The sequence below is a fragment of the Papilio machaon genome, chromosome 1 (genome assembly GCF_912999745.1).
Source record: "Papilio machaon chromosome 1, ilPapMach1.1, whole genome shotgun sequence".
Taxonomy (NCBI): Eukaryota; Metazoa; Arthropoda; class Insecta; order Lepidoptera; family Papilionidae; genus Papilio; species Papilio machaon.
In genome coordinates this window covers 1,803,031-1,815,310 of record NC_059986.1, presented here as the reverse complement: position 1 = coordinate 1,815,310, position 12,280 = coordinate 1,803,031, and the positions used below count along the sequence as shown (strand labels likewise).

The 12,280-nt window shown below is 37.9% G+C and overlaps 2 protein-coding genes across 2 annotated transcripts; both read right to left on the bottom strand.

Annotated features, from left to right (window-relative positions):
- Window positions 1-4,891, bottom strand: LOC123721337. The gene is made up of 2 exons (XM_045679877.1): window positions 4,865-4,891; window positions 1-3,579 (listed from the first exon to the last, which is right to left on the bottom strand). Exons 1-2 carry the CDS (start codon window positions 4,889-4,891, stop codon window positions 1-3), a joined length of 3,606 nt encoding a protein of 1,201 aa, XP_045535833.1.
- Window positions 4,892-5,018: 127 nt separating this feature from the next.
- LOC106714259 (HEAT repeat-containing protein 1) lies at window positions 5,019-12,162 on the bottom strand. The gene is made up of 5 exons (XM_045679318.1): window positions 12,017-12,162; window positions 10,757-11,943; window positions 5,944-10,461; window positions 5,395-5,814; window positions 5,019-5,216 (listed from the first exon to the last, which is right to left on the bottom strand). The coding sequence occupies exons 2-5, from the start codon at window positions 11,926-11,928 to the stop codon at window positions 5,024-5,026; spliced, it is 6,303 nt and encodes a 2,100-aa protein (XP_045535274.1). The 5' UTR covers window positions 11,929-11,943; window positions 12,017-12,162; the 3' UTR covers window positions 5,019-5,023.
- Between the last annotated feature and the right edge of the window lie 118 nt (window positions 12,163-12,280).

The window sequence follows — 12,280 nt, the reverse complement described above, 5'->3', positions numbered from 1 at the left end:
TTAGGCCTCCAGAGACAGAAACCTCCTCACAATGCGTGCCGTGCTCAGGAGTACCGCCTTCTGTGCCTGGCCCTTCACCCACTTACCGAGCGAGAGCCTCTCTAGGTGGTGGTCGAGGCTCTTCGCGATTAATCCATTCACGGACAGCACTATCGGTACGATAATTGTTGACTCCATATGCCACATGGCTGTAATCTCGTGCGCGAGATCCAAATATTTTGACATCTTGTCTGTCTCTGCCTTCACGAGATTACAGTCATGGGGAATACTTACGTCAACAATTATCGTATGTCTCGCAGATCGATCTATTATCACGATATCAGGCTTATTGGCTACAATAGTCCTGTCTGTGATAATAGATCGATCCCAGTAGAGCGTGATATGACCATCATCGAGAACTGGCTCCGGTGTGTATTTGTAGTACGGCACCTCCGAAGCGATTAGACCATACTTAAGAGCAAGTTGTTGATGGATTATTCTGGCTACTAGGTTGTGTCTGTGCAAGTACTCGGAGTTAGCAAGGCGAGAACAACCGGAAGTGACATGTCTGAGGGACTCGCCGGGGCAGTGGCACAAACGACAGACATCTAGCGTGCCGTCCCTCATAATGTACTTCCGGTAGTTGTTCGTCTTGATAACTTCGTCCATAATTGCACAGACAAAGCCCTCGGTCTCCCCAAAGAGGTCACCGAAACGTAGCCAGTTCACAGAGGCAGGCAGGTCTACATCAGGCCCATGCAGAGCCCGATAAAACCTGCCGTGTAACTCCTTGCTCTTCCATATATCTAAACGCTCGGAGGTGCTCAACACTGGGTGTTTACGCCAGTTCTCGTTATTAAGAGAGAGCGGGGTGAGCCCCTTATCTACTGACACCACATCTCGATGTATCCCCTCATCGATTTTCAGGAAATACTCCCGTAGATTGTATACCTCACGGTTATGCATGTCCTTAGCATTGAGGAGGCCTCGGCCACCACATTTCCGTGGGATATACAATCTCATAACCGACGATCGTGGGTGATGCATCCGATGTGTGGTCAGCATGCAACGGACCCTTCGATCCAAGATATCCAGCTCTGTTTGAGTCCACCTTAGTATACCAAAGGAGTAAGTTAACGAGGGCATAACCCAGCTGTTAAAAGCGCGAAACTTGTTACCACCTGATAGAAGACTATTTAGGACTTTTCTCAGGCGGCCAATGAATCGTGCTTTTATCAGATGTTTTACATCCTCATCAACAATACCCAACGACTGTGATATACCAAGGTACTTGTAGGTCTCACCTTCGGAGAGGGATCTGAAGGACATACTTTCGGTGAGTTGTAGCCCGTCAGAGCTTGCAACTCTCCCCCGCTGTACATACATGACCGCACACTTTTCGACACCAAACTCCATACCGATGGAACTACTGAACTTTTCAGTTATTTTGAGCAGTTCCACTAGGTCGGTCTTTTTCGATGCGAAAAGCTTGAGGTCATCCATGTATAGAAGATGAGATATGACTTCACCCCCTCTACGAAGCTGAAAGCCCAGCCTTGATTCGTTTAGCAATGTGCTTAAAGGATTCAAGGCCAGGCAGAACCACAGCGGACTCAAGCTGTCACCCTGGAAAATCCCCCGCTCAATCTTTATAAGTCCGTTCGAAATAGGCGCTGCACTCCCAGGTAAAGAGAGTCTAGTAACCCACTGCCGCATACATGAACTGAGGAAAGTACATAGAGTTACATCAACTTTGTATAGCTCTAGTACTCTCCTCAACCACGAGTGCGGCACCGAGTCATAGGCCTTTTTATAATCGACCCAGGCAGTGCAGAGGTTTTTCCTATTTCGACGGACCTGTTGGTTGATGGTCATATCTATGAGGAGTAGTTCCTTCGTACCACGGGACCCAGGCCTACATCCATTTTGAGTTTTGGCCAAAAGATCTTTGAGATGCTTTGTTAATTTTGAGCTCAAAATGGATGTAAGCAACTTATATAATGTTGGTAAACAAGTAATGGGTCTATAGTTCTTAGCTTCCGTGGTACAACCGGACTTGAACAAAAGGTGGGTGACCCCTGTGGTCATAAAGGTTGGGAGACTACCCAGGTCGATGGCAGCCTGGAATTGAGCTGCCAGACAGAAATGCGAACTCTTGAACCATTTGATCCAGAAATTGGGCAATCCATCCGGCCCAGGACTTTTCCAGTTATGAGCCGAACGGATTGCACAACTCACGTCACAAGGTTCTATTGTAACAGGATCCATAACTGGTATCTGTTCACATCCCTGCCCGACAGCTTCAACCCAGTCTGATTCTTTATGATTGACAGACACCGACCATATTCCACGCCAAAAATTGTTTAAATCGTCTGGATTTGGGAGTTGCCTGTCATTCACACCTTCACTAGGTTGCTCCCAGCCTCTATAAACACCCTTTTGATCACTTTGGAAGCGACGATTAAGAATAAATCTGTCCGCTCGTTTTTTGTACCTGCGTATGCGGTTCGCCCAAGCGCAGATCTTCTGCTTATAAAAGTCTATGCGTTCCGTGACTCTAAGTATGTAATTATTGGGACTAATATTAGTCCCGAAAAATGCCTGGGTCACAAAACGCATAACTTTCGGCCGAGTATTCCCAGCACGGAAGTTTAGTAGTTTGGCTATTAAAGTTCGCGAGGTGTTAATGCGACGTTCAATTCTGGCTTGCCAGGCTGGTTTGCTATAGGTGTGTGGTACGGTTTGGGTATTTTTGATATTAAGTTTGACACCTACCATACGACACACTGCAACAGCCCCGCAATACAGAATAGAGTGTGTTTCTGCTAAGCTACTACTAGCATCAAAATACGGCGCTAGTAGTGCGTTCATTTGATTTACAATAGCCAAACTACCCCTATGAATAGGCAAACGCGGTAACCGCGATCTACTTAATGTAGGGACATCTTTAAATTCCTTAATGGCCTCCTCCAAAGTTCTCCTCATATGCTCATTATCCTGGCTACTTACGTTCTCAGCTATAGTATCACTTGCGCCTACGTTTAACGGTGCTATTGGCGTCGGTGGCCGACTGTCTACACAGTCAACGTTTAGCGGCGCCGTAGGTGCAGACTCCGTGTCCCTAAGGCTGGAACGTATTTCAGTGCGTAGACGGTCAAGAACGGAGTCATCCAGCCGACGCGACCGCAGTATGACCCGCACTTGATCCGATAAGCGCTGAGCCGTGACGGCGGTATTTGGTTGAAGGACCTGAAACAAAGACAACATCCTACCACGATACGCTGTGAGGTTTGTTTCCACCTCTGTTGCCTGGTAATACGCGCGCATGACACTCTCGTTTAGTTCTGAAGTCCATCTCATGCGGCGCACTACACCACCGGTAGCGGGGGCCGGGTGCGGGATGCGTCCCGCAGGCCCCAAGCGTGCCGACGGTGGCCGACCACGGCCCCGCACAGGTCTTCGTGGCGGGGTGGACGGCGCTGGCTCCTCCTCACTAGCGGTCGGGGACTCATCTTCTTCCGACGTTGATGGTATTAGGCCCAGCGAGGTGAGCGCAGCAGGTCTTAGGCGTGCGCATCTCCGACGCGGCTCAATTTTGTCCTCTGAATTATGGTTCCTGTATCTTCATTCTATGGTTTTTTGTTGTAAATATTGATATATTATTCTCTTTTGACATGTTATGTGTCATACATATGATTCGGTTTTTACAAGTTTTTGATGTTGCACGCTTTTAGTATTGTTTTATATAGTTCCCAAATGATTTAAATCCTTTTTGAAAATGTTCCTGTATTTGTTTTCCGGTATATTGTATTTAAATCAATTTTTTTAATTTTACATTAAAAATTCAGTGACATTTTTCGGTGACGGCCGCTTATTATTATTATTATTATTATTATTATTATTTATTACTAGACCTTTTTGTAGCCCCCCTAGTAGTTTTGTAGTATCCCTTTTGCAGTCACTTGCAACTGCTATTTAAAATAAAAATTGAAGAGTTTTTACAAGTTCGTTACAAATTGTATTGAATTATTATTAAATTACATTTTTAAAATTATATTTATGTTTTTAAATTCACTACGTAGTTACATTCGTTTCCTGACAACGTATATTTCAATTATCTTCTCAAAATTCACTACAATAACTGTCCTTTTCCTAAAGATAGAAATTCTAAAGGAAATCTTTGAAGTTTCCATTCAAACTAAATAAATAAAACTACAGCTCATTTAAAACTTCCAAATGAGTGATTCCTCTAACAAGAAGTTAGAGCTAAAAGAAATTTACTTAATTTCTCTCAATGTAAGACGCTCGTTTCCTAGACGTAGAAATAAGTAGTTGCTCAACGACAGGAAACGCGACTTTTTGTCACTTAATTAAAAATATAGTTGGTTATTAGTCGAAATACTCAACGTTATTACTCAAACATAAGTGAGGTAAGCAAAAAATTTACGCCAGATCGTTAAAAAAACTATATTATTACTAGCTATCGCCCGCAACTCCGTCCGCGTGGAATTAAAAAAAACTTAATAAGTAGCCTATGTGTTCTTCTAGCCTATGTTTTATGTCTATGCCATATTTCATCAAGATCCGCTGAGCCGTTCCGGAAATACCTTCTAACAAACATCCATTCTTACATCTAAACTTTCGCATTTATATTCGTAAGATTTTCCCTACTACGTATTTTCGTTTAGTAAGATAATGAAGTAAAATAAGAAGTTAGAAAAAGTAACGACAAAAATTTGTATATTATACTTTTTTTCTAAAATTCATCTTTTGAAATAAAATGCCATCTATTCGGTAAACTGTTCTGTAACCAAATGGATCATTAGAGCGTTTTTAGTTCATAGATGGCGTTGATTCCTAGTTTCTGTTCAACCACAAAACATACAGTCTGTTTGAATCTCTTTGGATTCATTTACGTTATAAATTAATTATTGTATACGTAATTTTCATCGAACAATTAGACAACAAAAATAAACAAAAGCACACAAATAAAACAAAACAATGCCGTTAAAACAAAATATATTTGTATTTATTTCACTTAATCCTAGAAATATTTTTCGAGGGGTTCTCCTAATATTTGTTCCAGCTTTCTTATTGCTTCCTTAGTGGAGTTTTCAATTTTGGGATCGCCATCTTCTAATAATTCTGCTAAGAAAGGCACACTCTCCGCGAGAAGTGGCAACCAGCTGCTACCAAGTTGAGTTGCCATGGCAACGAGACAGTCCAGCGCTGTCAACCTAGATGGTAACATAATTTTAATGCAGAATTCAGGAAACCTTTTTAGAAAGTAATAAACAAAACCACAACAAAATGAATACAATCTCTAAATAAAAGCTTTGATTTCTCATGTCATCTCATTTAAAAGTAATTGATAACTTAAAACTTGTTAAACATTGATAATTACAATTATCTTACCTGATCTCAGCATCATTGTGTCTAGTTTTCAACAAAACTTGATAGTTTAACAACTTCCACAGAGAGTCATCTGCTGTAGCGACCGCGAATTGTGCTATACAAGGTATTATCAACTCTGCTGCCCTCGTCTTAAGGTTGTCAATGCCTCCGATCGTGTTTTCCAATTGATCGACTACCGGTTGCATTAGTGTTTCAAATCTATCTTTATTGATAAAGTTTTGACTGTCATAGAGGAACACGATATGTAGAGTTTTTATAATATAATTAACAAGACTGGTACATTTCTCTTCAGAATCAAAGAATAGTTCTTCATTTTTACTATTGTTACACGCGTCGAGTAATTCTGCAGCATTCTTGATGAAATGACCAGCAAATAAAACGAATAGACCCTTCAATTTGTCAGCTATAGCACTGCTCAGTCTGGAGTTAAATAAAAAAAAATCATATTTCAGTATGCAGTAATTACACGTAATTTTCCATCAATCCATACATATGGATAGATCTATACATCACCGTAGATAGGAAGAGTTTAATTTAAACTATACTAACCTGTAAAATGTTATTGTTCTATCTTTATGCCCGTCAATATTAGTCCTTACTGCCCAGTCATAAATCTTAAAATAGAATGGTCTGAAGTTGGTTTCAGACAGTTTGAGGACTAAACTTACTAGTGCATTGACAACTTCGTCTTCAGCCTTGTCGATGACGTCAGAGTCAACGTCCTTGTCGACAGCATCACTTCGCAATTGTAACGCCGAAAGGAAGAATGACGTCAAGTCTTGCTGGAGCGCTGTAAAGTCTGCTGCGGTCACATTTCCGAAAGAATCTGCCAAAACAGACATCACAGGAGCCACAGCACTGTAATTCTCCTTTTCAACAATTATATTATAGGCAGCGTTAGCGATCGGTATCAAAACCCGAGGCGGTATAGAACTGGCAATTTTCTTCTTGATATTGCCAAGTTTTGACACAATGGTTGAGGCTTTCGTGCATTCCTGATCGTAGCCATCCCACTTCGCAAAGAGAATCGAGTACTCGTACAAAATCTTCAGCAGATACGGACTTAAGAATAAAGGTAGACTTTCCACGATCTTAGAAATCGCAGTAACCGTACTCAATAGCACCAGTTCTTGAACATCTGATTTTCGCTGCTTCTTCAATACTTTTATAAGAGCTGGCATGAATTTACGGAGGCTCGCTAAAGCGTGCGCTTTAAGATTTCCACACAATTCTGCTAAACAAAGAACAACTGAAGCCATCACGTTGCTACTGATGTTAGGATTGCAAGTATAATTCGTTACGATTTCTAAGACCGGTTTAAATGGCTCAGGATTGTCTGCAGCTAACATCCTAGCGAGCAATTTCAAAGATAATAATGCCGTCTGTTGATTCAATTCCAATTCTTGAGCGGCAATTTCGCTCAAGGAGTCATCTTTTGTGTCTATAGTTTTTACTACGTCCAGTAAAGCTGGCAGTAAAGAAAAAAGTAATTCTTTGTCAACGTCGATAAACATTTCTGGACTAAATTGTATTTTAGAATTCAATAACTCCATCGACTTTCTCCGTACTGTCTGCAACGTGTACTTAAGCAGTCCTCGAACAACGGACAAAAACATAGGAGCCGATAGCAAGTTATTAGTATGATCCAATAAGTCATAACTATGATGTAGCATTACGCGCCAATATTTGGCCGCCTTATCGTCAGTTATTTTGGAAATAGTTTGAATGAATGTCAATATATTTATTATGAACGATTTGTATCGCTCTTCCATAACTTTGTCATCTGTCGCTTGGCTGCTATGTTGAATGAATCTCGAGGAAGCTAAGCATGTGTTCATGAATGTTATTATTACATATTTGTAATGACGCAACTGTATCGGTGTGTGACCATTCACACTGAATATATCGCCTGGATCGACATCAGTGTCCATAGAGTTCTCGTCTTTTTGGACCGGCAATGACTTTATGTAAACCATAAGCTTGATAAAGTTTTCTAAGCACACTTCAGGAGGAAATTCTAGCAATATGCTTTGTCCGAAATCGAGTCTAGTTATTGGGGATTCCTGATCTGCTAAAGTTCTGTGCGATACCTTGTCTTTTTTCTTATTTTCGTTGAAATGAGCTATATGTGTCTCTAGTAACAATGCAAGGAACACCCAAAGGAATTGACTGGGACCGAGAGTTTCTATTAACTTCTTGTACATGGGTAGTCTCCGGTGTTCGGGGACGTGTAAAACAACGTCGGCAAATATACGTAAAACTGGAACGACGCGCTTTTGCAGTTGTTGTATTTCCTTGTCTGAATAGTCTTCGATATCTCTATCTAGTTTTACAATGATCGGTATCAAAGTTTCTATGATTTTTGTTATTATTTGGAAACTATAAGCATCGTCGTGCCTCAAAACTGAGGATCCCATGAATGTAAATATTTCCATGGTGTGATGAAGCACTTGTTCTGGTAACATGTACGCCGCATGCGACAGTAGAATTAAAGCGTGGTGTTGCGTTTGTGGGTTCTGCGTCCCTCTGATGCACTGGACAACCAATTCCACGTCAAACATGCTCTTTAGTGAGTTTTGTTGGTCCTTGTCGGTGTCACTAACAAACTTCTTGCAATAGTACCATAGAGAAGACAAAATAAGTTGTTTCGTATATTCGACGTAAGATTGCTCCTCGAACCGCAAACATTTGTTTAGTAATTGGAACAAAATAGACACGAATGAATTGTCCACGTTCATTTTCTTCTTGTTCTGTACGTATTCTAACATCGTAACGCCGAGTCTCCATTCATCGGTTTCCACCAATTGATAAGACAGCATAGGTACTGAAACCTTTTTCTTCTTAGATACATTAGCAGCTGGGTCTACGGCGTTAAGCATTCTTTCGAAAATTGGCTTGAAATCGGCAAAATTCAAGTGGATTTTCTTCATCAACTTAGAAGCAGCAGAAGAAATGTTGGGATTTCCACTGAAAGTACCAGCAGACGCCACAAGATATATAAAATCTTTAGTTTTTTCTTCAGGAAACTTTTTAAAAACATTTTCGTCGAATTCCTTCATAATCAACATACATGGACTGGTCATTGCTTGGTTTTCATCTAAGATACACTCCCTATATTCTTGTAAACCTATTTCGATGGACTTCCATATTTGTTCTTTTGCAAAGGTAGCCACAGTTGCTTCGTTAATAAAACTGTAAACTAACCTAAAGAGATTAGATTCATATATATCAAATAACATTTTCTGGTCTGTTTGTTTCAAAACTTTCTCCAAAGAATTCAATGATGGTATCAAATTAGGGAAAGTATTAGCATTGTTTACACTCGCTAGTATTTTCACCAGATTACATTTTATGTAAGAGGGCGTGTCTGCAATCAATATACTTGTCAGTTTCAATAGGCAATTCTTTCTAAACATTTTGTTTCCTGGTGTCTGATGAGTCAATATAGTTTTTAAAACTTGCGAAATTTGATCAGGATCTAATAGTAACTCATCCTTGTGCTCGATTAGTTCTTTTATTAATTGCACGTATATCAAATTCTTATCTGGATCATATCTAAGCATTTTAGTTATTAAATCAATAACACATTCCCGTATTGCAGTTAGTGGATTATTTAAATTGAAAAGGATTGTCACAATTAACACATCGGAATCATAGATCCAGTTCGAATTTCCTTCTACAGTTACATAATTAATAAGCAATTTAAGACTTCTCAATTGAAGTTCCGGATTTATAACATCTTCTGGATCGGTGGCGAAAAGAACATGGCCGAAAGCGATATTGGCTACGAAATTGAATTTATCTTTTGAATTATCAAACAGTTTTCCTAATAACATCTTTAGTAGAACGACATAATTGTCCCCGTAAGTCGGAATACCGCAACCGGTGAGAAATATTTCATAAAGTTTTCTCACCAAAACTGTTTCGGGTGTTTTACAAACGTTACACCATGGTTTCGAGACAGATTTTACGTTTAACTCTTCGATGAATCTCTTAAATATATATTCCATAACTTCAAATACAATTTTGTTCTGTTTAGAAATTTTTATAAATTCAGAAATAATTTCCGAAGAGAAACTTGTTCTATGAGAAGTGGGTACTATAATTCTGGTCTCTACAGATTTCAATAACATCTTAAGTGTACTCATTAAGTCTTCAATTGACGCACTTTGAAATGAACAAGACTTTAAAAGCAGATATAGGTGAACATCGAGAGTGTTATCTGGGTTTATAAGATTAATATCTAAGTATTTATCAAATGAAATCGCTTTATCAACGAATATTATTTTATAAATCAATTGGTTCAAGACTTGAAAATTATCGGATATTGAATCATTAGCTCCACTTATTTTATTAATAAAACCAAACTTTTGACCCCATGATGAAGTTATAATTTTCCATGTGATTTCAGCAGATTTTTGATCATACGGAAACAAGTATGGCGTCAAAGCCAACACCGTCTCTTGATTAACTGGCATCGAATCTAAGGCGCAAAATTTCACTATAGCTTTCTCTGTAACGTTTTTCCATTTCTTAGATTTCTTTGTTATAATATTAACGAATGTATTTGTTAAATCAATATCATTTAAAACTTCTCTCAGACATTCATTTGAAATATCTAAAGTAGCCAATACCACTTCGGAGCTATCATCATTCAATCTATTCACAATAGATTCTTTTACAAAATCAGCATTTTCAACTTTCAAAGCTTGAAATTCTTTTGCAATATAATTAACTGCTTCTGTTCTCAATTCAGGGTTGACGTGGTTTAAATTTTCAAATAGATAAGCTCCACTAATTTTATGTGCAACTGCAGGTTTGAAGCCTAACAACTTTGACAGTTGTGAACGTCTCACAGTTGACATCTCACTATCTGAACTCATAATACTTTTGACAACTTTATCAAAACTCTCCGGATACTTGCGTTCAATATTCTTGAGGAAAACAGAATACCAGTTAAAAATGCTAGGATTCATATCAACATCTTCATCAATTATTTCAATGTCACTTTCTTCGTCAACAATACCCGCCGTATTCTGAGGTGGTTTGAAAGCAGTTAAAACACATCTGGAAAAAAAATAGTTTTAGTTAGTGTGCAGATTTAACAAGTTTTCAATTTAGACTCTTTTTTAAATGACACAATGTAAGTACTTTGACAAGACTAATGTATGATATTTGCTCTATTTCATGTCTATGAAATTACAATTTTTTTTTTTTCAATAAATAACTAAAAAAGTAATTTATAAAATAAGCAGTGTTTTCGTGTTTTTCTATTGTCAATAGCATCATATTTCTGTAAGATATAAGTTTAATTATGCTTTTTCTTAATGACTAAGAGACATTATTAAATTTCTAGTCTCACCTGATAATAGTTTCGGGATCTTGATCTTTTAAGTCCACTACATCTATTAATATTTCAGGAAGTTCAGAAAATCTTTTAAAATCCTCTATATCTTTTTGAATAGCTGGTAAAACTCTCAAAAGGAATGCTAGCACAAGTGATTTTATATCATTCTTTTTCTTTGCCGACAAGAATTGTAAATGTTTACATAAGTTGCTCATAATGTTTCCTGACATGTTATTGAGCAATTCAGCGGAGAATTTTGTCAGATGTTTCTGGTATTTAAAAGTCATTGCGATCAATAAAACACATTCATAAGTTAAATTATCATCAGTAGATAGTAAACACTCTAAGATCTCATATAGAGTTTTACGTTTCAATGTAGAGTTCATACAAATGAAGCCATATATAGTGTATGAAGCAGCTCGGAAATCTTGTACAGTTGACTCGAAACCTTTCGTTATAGTTGGCAATAATGCATTGATGATAGCTTCATTCACAGATTTCATTGTATCGATAACACCAAAAGCTGTAATTGCGAAAAACCCAAAAACAGTATTCAACTGTGTAGCACGTTCTCCATATACCTTTACATATTTTAAAACTGTTTTTGCAATAAACTGTAGAGTACCAGTATTAGATACGCATTGATTGTGCAATGTTTGTTTCGTTAATGGAACACCTTTCTTTTGTACAGATCTCAACCAGTTCCATTTATTTGTATTTCCTTTAATGGACAATAATTGGAGGAATCGTATAAAAATTTTTGTTTCATGGTAAGGCAATATAAGCATCATAATCGCATCTTGATTATATTCATGTATATGATATCTATTTACAAGCCATTCAAGAGCTTTATGAGAAGGCTGCAGGAGAAAATATGGTGACAATTGTAATAAAAACTTTTCTATCGTTTGATCTAAATTATTGTTAACTTCTTTAGTTTGTACTGCTCTTTCGAAATCCTTTGAAGAAACACTGAACAATGAATCTTCGTATACACGAAAACCTTCGAATAAAGCTGTCAATTCCTTTAAACCGCTAACACCTATTTCATAGAAAGTTTCCCGGTCTTTAAGGGCCGCTTCTTTCGGGTCAAATAATAATGATGCTTTCTTTTTCTCATCTTTATATATAGAAGATTGTGGTGCTGCGAGTTTTTGTAGTTGTTCTGCTAGAGATGTGGAAGCCATTATTTTCTCTATTTTCTGTAATTATAAAATTATTACATGTAATATGGTTAAAATAACTATTTAACTATAATGTTAAAGTTTTACCAACCTGTCAGTCACAGTAGTATTGTTGTTTATTTATTTTCGCTCATATCACAAAAACCACATGGAAATTGCAGACTTTGGGATGTTTTTAACTATTTCTGAAAAGGATTTGAGGTTATAATTCACGTGAATTAAAAATGCATGTTGAAATTAAAAAGAACTGACATTGACATTACTTGCTTAGTGCTGCCTTATACAGTTTCTCATCGTATTACCACAAAATTGTTCATTTTTTAATTATTCTATTCCTTCAGAATACCAAAACCGA